Source organism: Dipodomys spectabilis, unplaced genomic scaffold (genome assembly GCF_019054845.1).
Source record: "Dipodomys spectabilis isolate Male_0828 unplaced genomic scaffold, ASM1905484v1 ptg000046l, whole genome shotgun sequence".
Lineage (NCBI taxonomy): Eukaryota > Metazoa > Chordata > Mammalia > Rodentia > Heteromyidae > Dipodomys > Dipodomys spectabilis.
Window position 1 is genome coordinate 2298349 of NW_024870723.1, and position 22541 is coordinate 2320889.

The 22541-nt window shown below is 41.1% G+C and overlaps 1 protein-coding gene across 1 annotated transcript in view; it reads right to left on the reverse strand.

Annotated features, from left to right (window-relative positions):
- Positions 1-22541, reverse strand: part of Astn2 (astrotactin 2) — an 887273-nt gene that overhangs the window by 153273 nt on the left and 711459 nt on the right. The window contains exons 18-19 of the mRNA XM_042678724.1: positions 6414-6547; positions 2999-3147 (exon numbers count right to left, since the gene is read on the reverse strand). Coding sequence (XP_042534658.1) covers positions 2999-3147; positions 6414-6547 — 283 coding nt within the window. The remainder of the gene's footprint in view (positions 1-2998; positions 3148-6413; positions 6548-22541) is intronic.

The window sequence follows — 22541 nt, forward strand, 5'->3', positions numbered from 1 at the left end:
GTGTAATTCAAGTGGCGAAGCAGTTACATTTAATGAGTCTAAGGTTCTAGATTCAATCCCTAATACAGGAAGGAAGGAAGGAAGGATAGGATGTGGTAAGAAGGGAAGGATGGAGGGATGAAGGATGGAGCAAGTGAGGGAAGGAAATAGAAAGGAAAGAAGAAATGTAGGAAGAAAAGAAAAAGAATAAAGAGAGAGGAAGAAGGGAAGGATGAGGGAAAATGAAGGAAGGAAAGAATTTTAGTGTGTGTGCCAGTCCTGGGGCTTGGACTTAGAGTCTAGGTATTATCCCTGAACTTTTTTTTGCTGTAGTACTCTACCACTTGCGCAACAGTTCTACTTCTGCCTTTTTGCTAGTTAATTGGAGATAAGAGTTTCACAAATGTTCCTGCTCAGGCTGGCTTTGAAACACGATCCTCAGATCTCAGTCTCCAAAATAGTTATGAATACAGGTGTGAACCACCAGTGTATGGCTAGGAAGGAAATTTTCAAGAAGACAAAGAAAATCCTTAATAAAAATTTAACATACCAAATATATTTTTAAAAGAAAAACATTGTCACCATGTGAAATTCATCACAGAAATGAAGTCATTTTATCACTTGAAAATTCATCAGTGGAATTTATGATCTTAGTGAATTAAAAAGAATAAAGTATATGATCATCTCAATAGATACAGAAAATCAACATCTAGCCCTAATGGAAGCAACAATAACAAAAACTCCTAGCAAGCTAGTAATAGAAGGTATCGTCTCCAGAGTAGCAAAAGAAAGCCACAAAAATATTAGTCAACTTTATACTTAATAGTGAAAGTCTGAATACTTTCAGCTTAATACTAGAAACAAGGCAAAGATAACTTTTCTTGACATTTTTGTTCAATAAAGTACTAGAAATGGAGGCCAAAGCAATCAGAGAAAAAAAAGCCATTTAGGTTGAAAAATAGTAATATGATTATATTCTCTTTTTGAAGATGACTTGTTCTTATATATAAAATGTTTAGGAATAACTGAACTTTTCAATCCTGGAGGAATACAAGTGGAAGGAATTTTGAAAAGATGTACTAAAATAATATCAAGGAAGTAGGACTAAAGTAGCTTCCAATCCTGGAATTTTCTGCTGATATTAAAGGAGTGAGAAAATATACCGAAGAATTGCAGAAGGCCTAAGTGTCTTGTATTGAGGGGAGAATGAGGTGACCTAGAAGCCTTTGCAAGGAGAAGGAACACTAGGGATTTGATGAGGATGTTACCTGATATATAAGAATAAACACTATTTTAAGAGTAAGACGTCTGGTTGTAAAGTCTAGTTCTACCACATATAAGTTATATGATTCCAGAGACTCACTTTATCTGCAAAAAATAAGTTTGGTAATCATTATTACTTTCCTCTTCTCTAATTCTGAAAATAAGAGCATGCACTAGAGATATGGACATTATTGTTAAAGGATAAATCCACCTAGTAGAGATCTTCCATTTCCCTTGGTATCTGTAGTTTACAACTTCTAAAATCATGAAATACTATGCCACAAAGACTAAAACACACACACACACACACACAAAATACACACAGTCATAGATACTGACAAATCTTAGTACACATTTTATTTAACTGCAAACAAATGAACACAACTCCACATAAACTTACACTAACACAGAGATGCATAATGTGGCATAAACACACAGGCAACATATACATAGACGCAAAAGGCTAGAAAGTATTAAGTGAAATCCAAAGGAGCAGGCAAAACAAAATGACCAATCTCTGTTCTTCGAATAGACACTCCACAAAAGTGACTCTGCCTCCAACTTGTTCTACCTTTTCTGCCAACACATCAAATAAGTCATATCCATCTTGGGCCCCAAAATACCATGTGGCTTTTCCTGTCATTCATTACCTTGGCTTCCCTGACCTATTATTCTACATTCACAGCCTCACTGTACTGGTTTCTTCCCAATCTCAGAGGAATCAAAACAAAAAAACCCAGAAAGGAAAGTATAAAAGACAAAGAAGAGAGATACAGAAAATCATAAGGGTTTTCCATTCATTCATTATTTGTTTATTCAACAAATATTTGAATGTCAGACTTATTATAGGTGTTGGGAATTCAACCTGATTTTAAAAAGGCATCATCTTTCCTTGTATTTAGAATGTAATTGAGAAAAATTATTCTTTAATTGTCTCAATAATTCACTCAGCTCAGGATTAAAACTGAATTTGGATAGCTGTCACTCACTGGCAAACCTTGAGTTAGTCTCAGTTTCCTAATCTATGAAATGTACACGATAAATGTCAACCTTCAATGAAGTACTTAGCTCAGTACTTAGCATATGATGTAGATGCCTAATCAGTTTTATAGATGGAAAACAATAATTACTGAATGGAAGTCAACAGAGAATGCAAGCACCCAGTGCAGGTCATAGGTGAATGCTGGCTTTTGGCAGTGTCAGTGATTTAGAAGAACTCAGAGGTAATGGTCTAAGTTACAAACGAATGTAGGTCTTTTTAAAGACATCTTTCTCATCATCCTTCATGTTCAGTTGTTTCCAATTCTTTCTTCGCAGTTCTTGTTTAGGAGGACTATCACAGTATATCTCATTTGAAAATCCAATCATTTGAATTTCCTCATCTCAGCTTCAGAGAAAATATGTTTACAGACCAAAGTTTCATTTGTAGGCTTCCCCAAATAGAGAAAAATAAAAAAATAAAAATACTTAAATAGGACCAACTTCATATTCTGTCTACAATGTTAAAGGCCTAACTCAGAGAAAATTTCCCAACACAATTTGTTATCTTTCCTAAATTAATATCATACACAAAACAACAACAAAGAAACAAACAAAAAACATGGAGCGAGTACCAGAAGAAGAAAAAAAAATTCAAGGAACAATGAAACTTCCCAGTGCCTGCCTGGGCCAGAGGACATCCGGTCTCCAGACATTAAACAGTACATTTCCCTCCCCTGCCACAGCATCTCAGCCAAATGGGAAAGAACCTGCTCACCTGTGTAGAGGTCAGTGTCTGTGTACTCGTCCACCTTCTTGTGCTGCAGGATGTAGTCAGAGACTTTGGTCCCAATAGCTGGCTGGACATCTACCCATTCCAAGGAGACCACAGTGCTGGAGGGCTCTACGGATGGGGACAGCCGCAACCTACAGGAGATATGACAGTCAAGGTTGTTTGTTTGCCAGGCAGCATCAGCAGCATGTGCTAAGGTTGGAAGCAAAGGTTTGAGCCTGGCTTCACATTTTGAATTTTTCTAACACTACTAATCCCTAAGTGGCTTCCAACAAATCATTTCTCTTCTCGAGGATTCATTTTCCTCATCTATAAATTAGGGATACAAAGAACTATCTTGTATGATCAACAACTTGATCATGGCACACACAATGTGTTCAATGAAAATGGGTTCATTTTCCATTTATTTCTACTGTATTCTCAGGGATGATCTGTTTCTTAAATAAATTGACAGTGATTTCAGACAAAGGAGCTTTTAATCTTTTCCTTAAAAGGAGACTCAAAAGTCAATACTCAGGACTCCTGGAGTGAATTGATTTTCAAAGCAGCAAAATTCAGAATGATTGAAGATTACAACTGGATTGGGGCTGAGAAATCATGAAATATAAGATAGGCATTGGTGGTTCATCAATACGGTGAGTTGAGATTCAGAGGATCACAGTTCAAGGCCAGCCCAGGAAAAGATGTCAATCAATATGCTGGGCATGGTGGTATGCGTCTATCATCCCAGGTTAGCCCAGGCTTCATTTCAATGACAAAATCTGGATATAATGGCAGGTACCTGTCATCACAGTTCTGAAGGGAAGCCTAAAATAGGTAACTCATGGTCCAGTTGCAGACCTGGGCAAAAAGTGACACTCTATTTCTGTACACCCAATGCAAAAAAAGGCTAGAGGCATTGTTGAGTGTTAAAAAGCCTACCTAGCAAGTAAAAGGACCTGGTTCAAAGCCCTAGTATGGCAAAGAAAAAAAAAAGATGAGAAGAGAAAAGAGGAAGAGAGAGAGAAAGAAAGAAGGAAAGAAGAAAGAAGGAAAGAGAAAGAGAGAAAAGAAAGAAAGGAGAGAGAAAGAAAAACAGAAAGAGAGGAAGAGAGGAAGAAAGGAAGAAGGAAGGAGAGAGAGAGAGAAAGAAAGAAAGAGAAAGGAAGGAAAGAAGGAAGAAAGAAAGAAGGAAGGAAGGAAGGAAGCAGGAAAGGGAGGAAGAAGGAAGGAAGGAAGGAAGGGAGGAAGGGAGGGAGGGAGGGAGAGAGGGGAGAGAGGGAAGGGAAGGAAGGGAAGGGAAGGGAAGGAAAGGAAGGAAGGAAAGAAGAAAGGAAGGAAGGAAAGGAGAGAGGGAAGGAGGAAGGGAGGGAAGGAGGGAGGGAGGGAGGAAGGAATCAAGCAAGCAAGCAACTTGGGCAGAGGTGGCTCACACCTGTAATCCTTCCTACTCAGGAGGCTGAGATCTGAGGATCACAGTTGGAAGCTGCCTGAGTAGGAAAATCCTTGAGACTCTTATTCTCCAATTAATTACCCAGAACTCAAAAGTATTTCTATGAATCAAATGGTAGCGTGTTAGCCCTGAGCAAAACAAGCTCAGGGATAGCACCCAGGCCCTGAGCTCAAGTCCCAGTACTGGCACCAAAAAAAAGAAAAAAAGAGAGCCAGGTTCTGGTGGCTCAGGCCTGTAATCCTAGCTACTCAGGAGGCTGAGATCTGAGGATCATGGTTCAAAGCCAGCCTGGGCAGAAAAGTCTCTGAGACTCTTATCTCTAATTAACCACCAGAAAACTGGAAGTGGTGCTGTGGCTCAAGTGGTAGAGTGGCTCACCTTGAGTTGAAGAGCAAGGGACAGTGCCCAGGCCCAGAGTTCAAGCCCTATGATTGACATGAGAGAGAGAGAGAGAGACAGACAGACAGACAGACAGACAGACAGAGACAGAGAGAGACAGAGACAGAGAGAGAGACAGAGAGACAGAGACAGAGAGAAAGAGAGAGAGAGAGAGAAGAAAGTGTAATTTCTTCATGTCACAATGAGAACAGGGAGGAAGGTATAGAAAAGGCAAGTGGCTTGCTAAAGGTCACACAAGAAGTTGGGGAACACAGCAACCGTGACAACACTGCTGAACCTCAGCCCAGACTCCTTTTCTTCTATCGCAGGGCACTCACCTCTTAGAGCATGTGATCTTGTCATCCTATGGGAAGATCTTGTGGGACTCTGCTTCCCAGGACTGCTCCTGCCCAATTCTTTTTTCCTCTTCTCCCTAATCACATTCCTCCAATCAAGATAACCTACTGCCGCAGATACATGTTCTGCATCGGGCCTGCACATATGTTATTCTTCTGCCTCAACCACGATTCTCAGGGTTGCTTGGCTACCTGGCTATATGACTATAATGTAGGTCTTTTCAAAGAGAATTTTTTCAGATAACTCATCTTTGTCTCCCACCTAGCAGTCCACCATTATTCATTCTCCTTATGAGCAACTATTTGTTTTTGCTATTGTTATTTCATTTTATTATTTATTTTTTGCTGTATTTTGAGAGAGTCTCATTCTATAGCCAAGACTGGTCTTGAACTTGTGTACCTTCTTGCCTCCCAAATGCTGAGATTATAGGTATGTACTACCATACTAGCTCTTACTGAACTTTTTAAACTGTCTTATTTTCCTTTGGTTTAAGCCTCTCCTACTGAGTTACTAGCGACCTTCATGCAAGAATGTACCTATCTTAATTTCCAGTGCCTTTTACATAGCAAGTATCCCAAAATGCTGAAGTATGAACTCCACTGGAAGCAAGAAGTTTTGTTTTCTTTGTTGTTGTCTTTGATTTCTATTATTCTTGCCTTCTTTGTTCATTTATCTGTCTTTGGGAGGGTAAAGGGGGCACAGAAATGGAGGGACAAAGTGCAAATAAATGCAGCGTGGTACTCACTAGACATGATGTTGAAAATGAACTATTCAACTTGTGGGTGGAGACAAGAGGGAAAACTGAGAGAGAGCAAGGGGAGGGGTGACATGTACTCATTACCTGACTTATGCAACTGTAACCCCTCTGTACAGCACCTTTAGAATAACAATAGATAGCTTAAAATCATTGTAGCTCCTTAGGAAAGTTCCTGTCTTTATCTCAGTAGGCCCAGTACCCCAAAGGGACAAAGTACAAGTCACTGGCCCAGCTAAACCTCTTCTGAGCTAAGGAAGGAAGGCTTGGTGTGAGGCATCATTTTAAATAACACACCCCATAATGCCTCGTATAAAATCTCCCCCTTTTTGCAGAGCTCCTTCTTTCTCCCCCAAAATGGTGATCAGGCATCAGAGATTCCAGGGATCCAGTTATGCATCCTGGCAACAGAATTAAGCCCTGGCCTGCGTTGGCAAGGCAAGAGCACGAAGAAAGGAAGATGGGCTGCAGATACGTACACCGGCTGTGGGAGAGGGCTACAGTTGGGAAGCCCACTGGCATCAAAGGCACTGAGGTCACACCTGCACCAGTCGTCAATCACGTCCCCTTTGCCCGAGCACCAGTAGGAACTCATCAGGGCACTCTTGAAGGCCTGGAAGGATAACAGAAAGAGTGGTCAAGGTCACAGTGGCAAAACAGAGAATAGTGTTGAGGACAGCCATGTTGTCCGACAATGCCATGGACACCAATTGTGCTCAAATCCCTTGCACTGGCAGCATCAGGAATATCTCCCATCCCGAGACACTCTGTACTCAGCACTCTGAGTGGCTCCAGAGATATAACACTAAGAGCATCCATTGAAACTTCTTCTGACCCTGGCATTGTACAGGGATTAACAACTGTGATCCTCACAGTAACTCCACATGAGAAGTTACTGTACTGTTATTATCATTATTCTCTCATTTAACAAAATGGAAGCGTGAAGCACACCAGGAAGTAGGTAACTTGTCTGCATTTCACAGATAATAAATGATGAAGTTTAGATCTGAATCGAGGGAATATTGCTCCAAGTCCTGCCCTGTTAGAAACACCCTGCTAGCCAGGTGCTGGTGGCACACGCCTGTAATCCTACCTACTCAGGAGGCTGAGATCTGAGGATCATGGTTCAAAGCCAGCCCAGGCAGGAAAGGCCGTGAAACTCTTATCTCCACTAACCACCAGAAAACTGGAAGTGGTGCTGTGGCTCAAGTGGTAGAGTGCTAGCCTTGAGCTGAAGAGCTGAGGGACAGTGTTCAGGCCTAGAGTTCAAGCCCCAGGACCAACAAAAAAGAAAAGAAAAGAAGAAATACTCTGCTACAATGCACTGAACACTGATCCTGATCCTCTCACAGAAGCTCCAAGTTTCAGCTCCTGGCCACCTCCCCAGTCTTACTTCTTGTCACCCTGATGATCTTCCAAGCATAGCTCTAGCCACTGTTTTGCAACCACCATCATAGTGAATCCCTGCCTAGGTGCAAATAGAGAGACAATGTGCCTATCTATTACCTTCTGTGTATGAGATATGCATATGACAGTAATCTCCTCTACAACTCTACTTTATTATCTGTATTTTTGGAATAATTACCAATCTAGCCAGAAGAGTGAATCAGTGAGAAAATGTTTATCAAGTTTCCAGGATGGTGAATGTATATGTCATTATAAAATATGGATAGGGTTCTTGGAAACATGATGGGTGGAGTCACCAGGAGTTGTTTTCTGTCCTGTATGCACAGGTGCTCTACATCAGAAGACAGCTAAGCATACTCTATGAAGGAGCAGGGAGTAACTACTTTTAGCAACTGGATCATATTTGCCAATAATACTTAACACTGCATTTGCAGCAATAAAGTGGCTTAGGCAATACTTTAAGCAGATATAGTGTGTTCCAGTAACACTTACAAATATTTACAAAGATAGGAAGTAGGCTAGATTGGGGTTGATGGCTGTAAATGATGAACAGCAATCTAATGCTGTTTGATTGTCTTTTTATTTTAAGAGCTCCTTACACTCCAACTCACTCTTTTCATCTCACTATGAAACTGCTTGTTCTCTGGATAACTCACCCTGAATTCCTTAAACTTGGAATTAAGCGTGTTCCTTTTCTAGACATCCTTATTTACTTTTATTTTTATTTATTTATTTGCTGGTCCTGGGGCTTGAACTCTGGGCCTTAGTGCTGACACTGAGCTTCTTTTGTTTAAGGAAAGTGCTTTACTAGTTGAGCCACTGAGCCACAGCGCCACTTCTGCCTTCTTCGAGTAGTCCATTGGAGATAAGAGTCTCATGGAGTTTACTGCCTGGGTGAGCTTTGAGCCGTAGTCCTCAAATCTCAGCCTCTTGAGTAGCTAGGAGTACATGCATGAGCCCTTGGCCACCTGGCTTCCTCTAGACATCTTTAACGCTAGATCATTCCAACCACCCCATAGCCATGCCTGCCCCGTGCCTGTCTCACCCCAAGACATTGATTGGCCAGGACAAGGACTGGGACTACTCCCATAAATGCCCTCACAGGTTTTAGCACAGTTATTCCATTGATAATACTAATAAATTAATGTGCCTTGAAAACATGGTTATTAGGTAAAAAGAACCTGGAAGGCATTTTTTTTTCAAGTCACCTGAAAAGAGGTCTCATGTGTTCCCTTGTACTTTCTTTCCCTCTTTCAGATACAGGTATAGGAGATTCTTTCAGATACAGGTATAGGAGATTCTTTCAGCATGTAACATGTGCTTGATGCTTAAGATACTGGTTAAGCCATTCCATTCACATTGTAAGTCACTGAACATATGACAGCTATCTTTAAAATCTAAGGATTCTGCAGGGTCTATCAACTGATGAGTACATAAAGAAAACACACACATATATTTAAATATGTATATATATTATTCAGCCATAAAGAAGAATGAAATTATGTCATTTGCAGGAAAATATATAAAATTGGAAGTCATCATGTTAAGTGAAGTAAGTGAGGTTGAAAAAGACAAATATTTCATGTTCTTTCTCATATGCAGAAACTAGACCTGGAAAAAAAAAGAATGACACAAGTATAAAACTAAGTGATCTGTGTGATGGTGGCTCATGCCTGTAATCCTAGCTACTCAGGAGGCTGAGATCTGAGGATCATGGTTCAAAGCCAGCCCAGGCAGAAAAGTCTGTGAGACTCTTATTTCCAATAAACCACCAGAAAACCAGAAGTGGTGCTGTGGTTCAAGTGGTAGAGTGCTCCCCTTGAGCTGAAGAGCTGAGGGACAGAGCCCAGGCCCAGAGTTCAAGCCTATGACCAATAAAACAAACAAACACTAAGTGTTTGTTTTTTTTGTGAAGGGGGGAGGGAACCAATAGAATAGAGGAATAAAAGGGGAGGAGAGGAGGTAAATGTGACCAACTACTTCATATGCATGTAGGAAAATAGAATAATGGAATCTTCTAACTTTTTTTTTTTTGCTCAAGGCTAGCACTCTACCACTTGAGCCACAGTGCCACTTCTGCCTTTTTCTGTATATTTGGTACTAAAGAATCGAACCTAGAGCTTCGTGCATGCTAGGCAAGCACTCTACCACTAAGGCACATTCCCAGCCCCCCACTAACATTTTAAAAACAGAGTAGAGGGGGGAATAGAAGAGTGTGAATTTGATTGAAGCATATGGCCTTGTGCTGGTGGCTCACGCCTGTAATTCTAGCTACTCAAGAGGCTGAGATCTAAGGATTGTGAGTTCATTTTCTTAAAGAATTACACAAGCCCTTTTTGCATTTCTCCCAAAGGTTTTGACCAAAGCCACTAATGAATCCTGCCACATATTCTTATCAAAGCTAGCTTTGGCAGTAAATTTAGAGGTTTTGGTAGTTAATCTCCAACTAAGTACCAAAGAGCCAGAAGTGGAGATGTGGCCCAAATGGTAGGAGCCTAGCCTTGAGTAAAATAGCTTCAAGCTCCAGGATACACACACACACACACACACACACACACACACACACACACACACCGAAACAATCCCAAGAATATTATATGCATGTATGGAAATATCAAAATGAAACATCTTTGTACAATTAATATACACTAATAAAAATCAAACACATTAAAAAAAACCCTGAGGGTCCCAGAGAACAGTATCTGTTACTTCTTAGCTGTATGTGTGCTGTGCCGCCCCTATGTGCTTCCTTTCCTTTCCTTTCCAACTTTTACTTTCTATGTGCTCTTTAGATGAAAGGTAGACACTGCCTCTCTCCAAGCACAGCTGCCTTCCCAGATGCTACCTCTCGCCTGCACTAGTCAAGATCCATCGCAGAATGTTTGAGGGAAACAGGTCTGGGTTCCCCCTCCTAAGCTCCCGAGAAGCAACACAGCCCTAGAAGAACATCTTGTGTTAGAGAACCTTGTAAGCTGGATGTGGGGGTGGCACCCCTGTAATCACAGCGCTTGGGAGGATGCAACAAGAGGATTACAAATTCAAGGCCGGTCTAGGTTATATAGGAAATCTGAGGCTAGCCTGAGGTACCAAAGAGAGACTCTATCTCAAGAAAACCACGGAAAATAATGATGAACTATTCCTGTGTACAATTATATTTCTATTATTTCAGTAGTCACACAAAGGAGTCACCCTTCAACCAGTCAGCTTATCAGTACAACACATTTTCACCTATGCTACCACGTTCATTCTTCCCATCCCTCCAACCCAAACCCTGCTTATTTTTTAATTTCATAGGACATGCATTGAATATTATAACTTCATTCTCCCCACTTTCTTCTCTTTCTTGTTACTTCTCCCTCTCTTTGTTGTTGGCTTTTGAATCTCAATCCTCAGATCTCAGCCTCCTGAGTATCTGGGATTACAAGAGTAAGACACCAGAGCCCAGCTTCCTCTCTTCTTCTATCAACCCTCATCTCTTTGACCTTCCTCCAGCATCTTTCAAGTGCTAGTTTCCTGGTATTCACGCTGTTGGACTGTGAGTTCATTTTCTTAAAGAATTACACAAGCCCTTTCTGCATTTCTCCCAAAGGTTTTGACCAAAGCCACTAATGAATCCTGCCACATATTCTTACCCATACTGTCTCCTAGGAATGAACACATTACCTAATTTCTCCTGAGTTAAGTGAGCACCCAGAGAAATGAAAACAAATTTATTATAAAAGCAAATGTTCCTGGAAAATGAATTATGAAGTTCAATGAACTTGAAGTAAGCTTAAGAAATGTAATCCTTTCAACAGTTCTGAGAGACTGATACAGTGACCCTCAGGTTTGAAAACTAGGAATCAGAACAGTGAAGCAATTTCCCTCAGGTCATATAGCAATAGTGGCAGCAAATTCCAGCCCAGATTTCCATCACTTCAAAGTTCAGGTCTTTTTCTATTCAACCATGAAGATCAGTGAGATTAATGCCAAGTAAGGTTGCAGATTCAGTGAACAAAAATATCAGATGTTCTGTTAAATTTAAATGTAAACTTTTCATGAAGTAGTTACATGTAAGTGTCTGGGCCAGAATATACCATACAGGGCTGAGAAGGTGGCTCAGTGGGAGAGCGCTTGCCTTGCATACATGAGGCCCTGGGTTCGATTCCCCAAAACCACATAAGCAAAAAGAAAAAAAGCCAGAAGTGGCGCTGTGGCTCAAGTGGTAGAGTACTAGCCTTGCACTGAAGAGCTGAGGGACAGTGCCCAGGCCCAGAGTTCAGGCCCCACGACCAGACCCCGCCCCCCCAAAAAAAGAATATACCACATAGTAGGACCACTTTTCCTACCAGGTACCAGATTCTATGCTAGGAAAACAATGTCCTTTCTTCAACTGGCATGAGGAGAAGGAGGGACTCTCTTTATTTATTTATTTATTTTTAATTGTGAAAATACTGTACAGAGGGGTTACAATTACATGGGCAAGATAATGAGTATATTTCTTATCAAGCATTGTAGCCTCCTCCTTTGTTTCCCCTTCCCATCCCTTCCCATCCTCCCCTCACCCCCCAATCTTCTGCCCCCCCCCACCCCACCACCAAAGTTGTAAAGTTCATTTTCGACATAACGACTTGTACATCTCATTGTTGCAATGGGTCCACCTGTATCCCTATTTAAATGATTTGTTTTTTCCCTTCCCCTCCACAAATTATATCCACATCAAGTACAGTGAAAGCAGGGGTTATACCGTGGGGGAAGGAAGGAGGAACTCTCTTAAGGACAGAAAACATATGGGACCGCATGTGGTTATACAGACTGTCAGACCTTTCCTCTCTCATTGGCAGGTCCCCTTTATTGAAATTATCCTGTACAACCGTTCATAGATTCTGTAACATCTCCAGCCAATGCTAAGGGGCCTTAATTACCATAATGGTGAAATCCAGGGTCATAGGGGAAAGTGACACAGATGGTAGGATTGCATTGGGCTCCAGCAATGGAGAGAGAACATCCTGTTTTTTTGTGTGTGTATGTGTTTTTGCTTTTTTGCCTGTGTGTGTGTGTGTGTGTGTGTGTGTGTGTGTGTGTGTGTCCTCTATAATCAAATGGAGCTTAAGCTTGTGCAAAACAAAACAGGAAATCTCTCTGGGCAGTTCTTGGGAAGAAAAATCTGCCTGTGAGTCTCCCAACTCCACTTGATCTTTCTCAGAACTGTAAGAACAGAGCAGAGACTGGTGCAATGGCCAGGCAAACCCTGGATGGAGCCCAAACACTCGCCGATAAAAGGCTGACATCAAACAGGGACTTTATGCAAAGCAGCAAAAGCCAGCCTTGTGTCAGCGCAGGATCATTCTTCCTCATGTCTCCAGACCTTGCAACACTCCATCCCCAGTCCAATTAGATCCCAGGGGACGGAGAATCATTGGCTCTTCCAGCTTCACAGGATTCAATCTGTAAATCTTCGAATCTAATCCATTTGCAGATGCACATACAGTGGCCCAGATGCTAGCTGGCTGGCTCAAGGAGACAAGAGAGACCTTTTGATGAAGCTACTCTCTTCCCGCCAGTTCATGCTCAAAATCACCTTCCAATCAGTACTCCCATTCCCATGTACAGACAGATATGCAGGAGGAGGGAAGAACTTGATGAACTGAAGTCTGTTTGAATCTCAGTACCCTTGACCTTCTTAGGTCACACAGAAACAATAAACACCAAGATTTTATCCAAAAAGAATCCTTTACAGCTGGTCTGCTTTGGATCATGTGTTTGTGCATGTGTGTATGTGCCTGTGTGTGCCTGTGTGTGCCTCTGTGTGTGTGTGTGTGTGTGTGTGTGTGTGTGTGTGTGTATCTAAGAGAGAGAGAAAGAGAGGGTTCTCGGAGGAAAATGAAACCTTGCACTGGAGGCGTCTTGACTTCTAGCTTTTGAGTAAATGCAGGGACTTAAAAAAAATCCTGTTAATTCTTACAAGGACTACATTTGCATGGTCATTGGTTTTCATAACAAAGAAGGTTTGGATTTCCAGAATTTATAAATGTTTCCAACTTTAGGTAATTAGTTAGCAAATCATGTGGAGCAGGAGGAAAACACACACACACACACACACACACACACACACACACACACACACACACACACACCAAAAAAAGCAATCAATATAAATAAAATCAGGATTTATTCCTGACTCTCTTGTTACTTTCCTATTTGAACTTGAATAAGTGATCCCTACTTCCTACTCCTCAGTTTCTCCATCAGCAAAATGAAGGAGGAGACATATTTGTGAAGGTTCAATTAAGTTCAATAAACATTCACTGAACTTTTTACTCCTTACCACGTGCTGTCTAAAAGTTAAGAAAGGGGATGAACAAGACCCAGTGGCTAACTTCAAAGGACTCATGGCTTAATGGTAAAGACACACAGAGAATCAAAATTACTATGGTTCAAATGCTGTGAAGTAAAATACACAGGAGGCTTTGGGAATACAAAGGAAGGAGCCTTCTAGTTCTGAAAATTGTGACAATGTTTTCAGAATCTTAAAAATTTTGGGCCATGGACAATAAGTATCATTATGCCCATGTTTGAATCCCATTGTCTATACTTCTAATGACTATATTTTTGTACTACCAATTAGTCTCCTTGCTGAAATCAAGTCAGTATTTTTTTTAAATCAGCCCTGGGGCCTGAACTCAGGCCCTGGGTGCTGTCACTGAGCTTTTTCACTCAAGGCTGGCACTCGACCACTTTGAGCCACAGCTCTACTTTTGGTTTTATGGTGGATAATTGGAGATAAGAGTCTCATGGACTTTCCTGTCTAGGATGGCCTTGAACCACAATCCTCAGATCTCAGCCTCCTAAAAGCTAGGCTTACAGGCATGAGACACCAGTACATGGCCAAGTCAGTATTTTTTGACAGTGGATGGTTTTAGTCTGTAAGATTCCAGAAACATACTGAGAAGTCCTCAGTCTAAGCTTCATGGATTTTGTTACTGCTACAGAACAAACAAATTTGGCCATGTGTCTTCACAATATATACCAAATAAGGAAAGGAAAAGCTTTCTAAAGACAAAACAATCTATTATCTTTTATTTCCTGGTTCCATTTCAGAGCCTAACTAATAGTACCCGCATGTAATAAAAGTCAATCAATATTTATTGAATTGAATTAAAAGTACATCTGAAATACTGAATAAAACAAACCAACTTGAGCCTGGTGCCGGTGACACACCTATAATCCTAGCTACTCAGGAAGCTTGAGCTCTGAGTATCTTTGTTCAAACCCAACCCATGCAGGAAAGTCCATGACTCAAGTATGTCCAATAAACTACTAAAACAAACAAACAAAAAGATCCAGAAATGTAGCTGTGGCTCCAGAGGTAGAGCACTAGCCTTGAGCAAAAAAGCTCAAGGATAGAACCCAAGCACTGAGTTCAGGCTCCAGGACTAGCACCCTTCCCCACCCCCAAAAAACACAACTAATCATTGGTGAAAGCAATGAAAACATGTATGAGTATGAGGGTCATGTGCCTTCTCAACTACTTCAAAACCAGCCTCCCTTCCTGACCCCACTTCCGTCACCCAAACGTAGGTCAGTCATGCCTCTTCCATGGACCACTACCATGACTGGCTGACTCCTAGCTCCCATGTCAGCAAACCCAGCCCATCCCCTCACGACTTTCTATGGTGTCACTGAGACTTCCATCCTCCTTCTGGGACCCTTCAGACTTCAGCCTCGTGTCTCTCCTTCCAGCAAATTTTCCCTGCTCCCACTCGCTGATCCAGCACTCTCTAACTCCTCAGGGTAGTTCATTGTTCCATGCCCACACACGTTTTGCATACTGCACCTTGCGTCTTATGCCTTCTCTCTACTTCTTCCTCTTTGCTAAACTCTAGGAACTCTGCACTGCCCACCAGGATTCTGTTCACACCTTGGCAGATTTGTATCTTTCCCTCATTTTTCACTGTATTGTGTGTGTGTGTGTGTGTGTGTGTGTGTGTGTGTGTGTGTGTGTGTGTGTGTGTGTGTGTGTGTGTTGCAGATTCTGTAATGCCTTACAGTTTTTGTTTATAATTCCTTCTCTTCTCTGAGACAGGTCAGGGCTATCTACTGGATTCACCTCTGTGTCCCTAACTCCAAGTAGAAAGATGAACTACATAATACAGTCCCCCAAATAGTGTTACAGTTGTAGGAATGGACAGGATGATCTAACAGAGATCAGACTTATATCCTTGCCACCATTATTCTCCTAGAAAAACAGATGACAGAAAAGGAATTACAATAAGAAGACTAAATTATCATAAAGCCACTGGAATGTAGGAAGCAAGGAGTTAGGGAAGTAGGGTCCCTTTTAGAGGCAATTAGGATTCCTGCATGGAAGACAGTGGATTGACATATTCGTTTTTGCCCAGGAAGTAACTGAATGTATAAAATAAGATGTAAATAAATAGAGGTGGGGTAGTCATGGTTGACTCCTGGATTCACAGTATGAGAGTGAACTGCTAAGGCTACATTAACCATTGTGCTCAGTTGGTCAGGGTGAAGGATGACTGACAAATACAGAAAGGATTTCAGAGGCTATCATAGATATCATAGGTCATCACAGCTGCCTCAAAGAAACATGAATACAGGCTTCTAAGCACACAGGAAGTCTACCAGATAATGCACCAAGGCCAGGCCATTCAGTCATCAGACACACCCTTGTAAGAGCTGAAGGACACCAGGTGGTTTAGTTTTGGGTTTTCTGAGGATTTGTGTGTGTGTGTGTGTGTGTGTGTGTGTGTGTGTGTGTGTGTGTGTGTGAACTCTGGGCCTAGGTGCTATCCCTGAGCTCCTTTTTCTGAAGGCTAGCAGTCTAACACTTGAGCCACTGGGCCACTTCCAGCTTTTTCTGTGTTTAATTGGAGATACCATAAGAGTCTCACGGACTTTCCTGTCTGGGCTGGCTTCAAACCTCAATCCTTAGATTTCAACCTCATAAGTAGCCTAGAATTACAAGTGTGAGCCACTGGCACTCAGTTTTGGTTTGTTTATTAAGTAAAATGCACTGAAGTGCTATCCTTGGTTAATACCACACTGTATTGCAAAGATACAGCTGTTGATATCGAAGTGAAGATGAGGATGTATTTGATACAAAACATGTTCTAGAAGGAAATAAATATGTACATCAGAAATGATTGCTTCTCAGTTTATCTCACCTGTTATACTAGGACAATCAAAAGAACACTTCCATATAAAAATTCCATCTTCGGCTGGAATGTGGCGTAGTGGTAGAGTTTTTGTCTAGCATGCATGAAGCCCTGGGTTTGATTCCTTAGTACCACATACACAGAAAAGCTGGAAGTGGTGCTGTGGTTCAAGTAGTACAGTGCTAGCCTTGAGCAAAAAGAGGAGTTCTGATGTGTACACAGTGTTCTCGTTGGTGCAGATCTCTGCAGGATACTAGAATGGTGTGGATACCCCATGGTACAACTGTCAAAGTGTACTGCACCAAGAAAACCTGAACATAGACTATGCACTTAGGGTGATATTGACCTATCAATACAGACTCAATTACAACAAATGTACTACTCTACTGTAAGATATTGATGCAGAAGAGGCTGTGGGTGTTACATGGGTACTGGACATTTAGAAAATTTTTGTACTCTCTCCCCAGTGTTTCTAAGAACCTAAAGTTTTTCTTTACAAAGTCCATTTGGTGTTCTGCTAGCTAGAACTAATGCCCTCCTCATCTTTCTCCTCTCCTCTTCTTCTTCCCCTTCTTTCTCCTTCTCTTTTTCCTCTTCCTTTACACCCTTCTTTTCTTCTTTTTGAGACAGAGTCTTGCTATCAATCCCAGACTTACCTCGGTTCTTAATCTTTCAGCCTCAGCCTCCTTAGTGCTGGGATTATCACAACCACAACACTGGCTTCTTTCTGTTAACTTCTAAAAGCTAACCCCTGAAAGTGGTGCTGATAGTCCCTAGTACTCCTTAACACATGAGAGTGAGAAGGGGCTGAGCGTGGTGGCACATGCCTGTAGGCCTAGCTAGTGAAAAGCATTGGAAGGAAGATTGTTGTCCTTGGGCAAAAACACCAGACTCTACTTAAAAAATAACAGAATCATAAAGAGCTGAAAGCATAACTCAGGTTGTAGACTGCCTGCCTAATAGGCACAACATCCTGAGTTCAAATCCCTGTATACCATAAAAAAAAACAAAGAAGAAAGTGAAAGGTCAGGGAAGATACAGGCCCAGGATTGCCTAGATAGAATACAGTAGAGCAGACTCTTCTGTGAACTTATAGGCCCAGGATTGCCTAGATAGAAGACAGTAGAGCAGACTCTTCTGTGAACTTATAGGCCCAGGATTGCCTAGATAGAATACAGTAGAGCAGACACTTCTGTGAACTTATAGGCCCAGGATTGCCTAGATAGAAGACAGTAGAGCAGACTCTTCTGTGAACTTATAGGCCCAGGATTGCCTAGATAGAATACAGTAGAGCAGACTCCTCTGTGAACTTATAGGTCCAGGATTGCCTAGATAGAATACAGTAGAGCAGACTCTTCTGTGAACTTATAGGCCCAGGATTGCCTAGATAGAAGAGAGTAGAGCAGACTCTTCTGTGAACTTATAGGCCCAGGATTGCCTAGATAGAATATAGTAGAGCAGACTCTTCTGTGAACTTATAGCTCCAAATCCCAAGCTTTATGCTGCATTTCCTATCTCCAATCCCAGACACCCCCTGTTAGTGAGGAAATACCAACTTGCGAGCACCTAGTCCCTCTATCACAAATTGTACAACTCTCTCTATGGCTATATCCATCACAGAAATGATGTCTAATTTTCCCTGTCAGGATAAAACCACTTTTTAAATCATCCTCCCCTCAATGATGAGACCCCAACAAAACAGCAACTTAATCTAGGTGACAGAAGGAAGGCATTTATGGTTGGCCAAGTCTTTATCCTGCCACATTTACCCCTGTTAATGAAAACATATGAGATAAATAAATATAGAACTCACTGAGACACCCACATAGGACTCTGACAGCTGTTTTTGTTTCCCAAGATATACAGAGGCAAGGAGCTGCTTTTCTTGTCAGTCCTGTATTTCTACTACCATCCATCTTGATGTGGATGAAGTACTGGATGTGATTGTATTAAATATAACAGTAAGCATCTTTTGAACATTCCTATATGTCAGACATGGTCCTCAGTGTTTGACAGAGAGGAAATCATTTAATGATTCTTGCTCCATAATGAACTATCTATTGTCTCTCTTATATAAGAGAATGACACTAAAGATCTACCATATGCACCTGAGCCAGTATTTAGCACAACAAAATCCATAAATTCCTTAAACTCCAAACTTCATTTAATCTCTTCAGCAAGCCTGTACTGTACTTTAATGTCATGGTTGTCTCCCTGGAATCCTAGAAAACGCTGACATTTTTAAAACTGTGTGTGAGACTCTGTATCTGGCAACTTGATGTTACAAAATCAGAATGATGCAAACAAATGTCTTTTCAAAACACTCAGTCCTCCACCTCTGTCCTGGTCATTTTTCTTTTCCTGAATATAAAAATGAAGTGGTATTTCAGGTAGGATTCTTACCCTCTGGAGGAGGAAGAATACTGTGTACTTTTCTCTGGTGAGCTCCAAGATTTTGTTGGCCTTTGTCATATTCAAAAGTATGTTCCTAGACACCTGAATTCAATGAGATATGAACTGGCATTGACTACAACACAACTGGGGTGAGGAAGAGAGGTTAGTTCTAGGGTCAAATAAATGTCGAAAAGACTAGAGGAGACCAAACAACATGAAGCAGATTGTTCTACATAGACATTGCTGGCATGTTCTAAGAATATAATAGTTAAAATTCAGCCAGCTGCCAGTGGCTCTCTAGCTACTCAGAAGGCTACATCTGAAGACTGAGGTTTGAAGCTAGGGTGGGCAGGACGTCCAATAAGACTCTTATCTCCAATTAACTACCAAAAAGCTGGAAGTGGAGCTGTAGGTCAAGTGGTAGAGCAATAGCCTTGAGGAGGAAAAAAAGCTCAAGGACAGTGCCCAGGCCCTGAGTTTAAAAGCCCCAAAACAAAACAAAACAAAAATTCAGCATTGACCAAAAATACATGTTTCATAGATCTTTGATTTCTTTCTACATGGCATCTGGGCTATGAAACTCTTCTCCAAGTTAGGCTAATTTAGATCTGGGCTAGACACAAAATTCTCTAGCCTTAAAAACTGTATATATAGGCCAGAGACGGTGGCACATGCCTGTAATTCTAGCTACTCAGGAACCTGAGATCTAAAGATCATGATTTGAAGCCAGCCCAGGCAAAAAAGTCTGTGAGACTCATCTCCATTTAACCATCAAAATGTCAGAAGTGGATCTATGGCTCAAGTGGTAGTGTGCTAGCCTTGAACTAAAAAACTCTGGAACAAGACTCAGGCCCTGAGTTTGAGTCTCAGGATTGGCACCAAAAACAAAACAAAACCCTGTATTGAAAAAAAAAAGAAGAAGAGGAATAGAGAAAAGTAAGAAAGAGTCACAGAGGAAGTGAATTTGATAGAAGTGTACTCTATGCATGTGTGAAAATATTGCCAGGAATCCCATTTATGAAATCAATTCGGAATGCTGATTTTTTTAAGCTGCCTACTAACCAAGCCTTACCTTGCCCATCCTAATTCTGGCAGGGGACAGTTCAACCATAGCCACATCCGTTTATAGGCTTCTAACATCTTTCCTGGTCCAATGACATGGCTGAACATTCTTACTTCTGAGTTTAGCTGCACATGGAGTCAAGTCTTTGCAAAGCGGTCCTTAAACCACTTCTCACCACCATTATCTGTCGCCAACTAACATGATGTGCCAGCCTTACCGACCTTCTAATCATGGACGGGCAGGCCACGATCTGCAATGCCACTGTGTCTCCATACAGGATCTCTGACATCCTTTTCCTCTATTCAAATCAAACTCCCTCCTTTTTTCCATTCACCAAATATTTATGAAAAGTGTAAGCGATGTGAGATAATGCATCAAGTATTATTTATACACTGGAAAGCAAACTAAAGTCTGTCTAGAGAAATTCACCACTTTGTAAGAGAGACTGGCATTAAGTAATTTCATTTGAGGTGAAGATTTTTTTTTCAAATGACTTTGAAGTCGATTTGCATTTCAGTTGTAGCACTGTAACGATGTCTAAGTACCACTGACAAATAACATTTTTATTTTCCACTTTGTTTTTCAATGTTTGGCTAAATTTCCATGTTAAAAATGGCAGTGATTTATTAGATATAATAGCATCATCTATCCAAGTCCTCTCATGAAGTTATAATTAGATAGGAACAAGAAATTCTTGTGAGGGCTGTGGGTGGGGAGGGAGGTCATGCGTGGCTTTAGTGGTAGAGTGGCTGCCTGGTAAACCCAAGGCCCTAATTTCAAAGCCCAGTACTGAAAGAAGAGGGGAAGGAAAGGGGGGAGAGAAAGAGAAGAAGGAAGAGGAGGAAGAAGAAGGGGGAAGAGGAAGGAGGAGGAGAAGGAGGATGGGGGAGGAAGGGGAGGAAGGAAGATTGAAAGAGGAGGAGGTTTGCTGTGCTTTATACAGCTAAGAAAATGTACTATATATTTTTAAAAGCTGGTGGCTGGTACAGATAACCCTAGCTACTCAAGAGGCTCAAAGCCAGTTCAGGCAGGAAAGTTCATATCTCTAATTAACTACCAAAAAACTAGAAGTAGGGCTGTGGCTCGAGTGCTACAGTGCTAGACTTCAATTAAAAAAAAGAAAAAGCTCAGGGCCAGTGAATAGGCCCTGAATTCAAGCCCAGGACTAGTACCAAACCAAAAACAAAACAAAAAAGTTAGAAGAAAGGATTCTGAATGTGTTTACCATAAAGAAATAATGTAAGTGGGGCATGTTTAGTCTGATTTAACCATTATACACTGTACCTGTGTACTGAAGCTTAGTGTGGCATTTCATAATTACCTGTGATTTTTACAGCCCATTTCATTGTTTAGGGCCCACTAGAACTGTAATCTCTGGAAACTCTTCCCTAATTTTCTAGAACTGAAGTCTCCCATTATATCCTGAAAAACACTTACTATGTGTTATTGAGTTATTTATTAGTTGGTCTTCCTTCTCCAATGACTATAAGCCCACTTGGGTTTTATCAAAATATTTTTGCAAAAGATATAACCCAAGTTAGAATGGCAAAAATCAAGAACTCTAACAACAACAGATGCTGGAGGGGATGTGGACAGAAGGGAACCTTACTTCATTGTTGGTGGGAATGTAAACTTGTTCAACCACTTTGGAAAGCAGTATGGAGGTTCCTCAAAAGATTTCACATAGAGCTCCCCTATGACCCAGCAATAACACTTTTGGGCATTTACCCAAATGTTTACAAACAAGACCACACTAAAGCTACCAGCACAACTATGTTTACTGCAGCATTATTTACCATAGCTAAGATATGGAACCAACCCAGATGCCCCTCAGTAGATGAATGGATCAAGAAAATGTGGTATATATACACAATGGAATTCTATGCCTCCATCAGAAAGAATGACATTGCCCCATTTGTTAGGAAATGGAAAAACTTGGAAAAAATTCTATTAAGTGAAGTAAGCCAGGCCCAAAACATAGGTCCCATGGTTTCCCTTATTTGCAATATCTAGTATATGTATGAGTCAAGCGGAAAAGGTCAGATAATGTGATGTTAGGAAAATGAATCCTTAGATATGTATTTTAATGTTTTTTTCCTTTCATGCATTTGTTTCTAACGCATTTATAAGATTATCTCTTTGTAGCTTTGTATGTCCCTCCCCTACAGTATAACCCCTGCTTTCACTATATTTGATGTCAGTATAACTTGTAGAGGAGATGGGGGAAAACAAGTTGTTTAAGGATACAGGTGGACCTGTTGCAACAATGAGAAGTACAAGTTGTCATGTCGAAAACGAGCTTAACAATGTTGGTTGGGGGGGAAAGCGGGGAGGATTGGGGGGGGGAGGCTGGGAAGGGATGTGAAGGGTAAACAAAGGAGGAGGCTGCAATGCTTGATAAGAAATGTACGCATTAACCTGCCCATGTAATTGTAACCCCTCTGTACAGTGTGTTCACAAAAAATAAAAAAATTAAAATTAAAAAAATATATATAACCCAAAGCAGGCACCAGACCAATGTGTGTTACGTAAACAAGCACTGAATGGAGAAGTGGTAAAGTCTGAGGAATAAAAGACTGGGATCT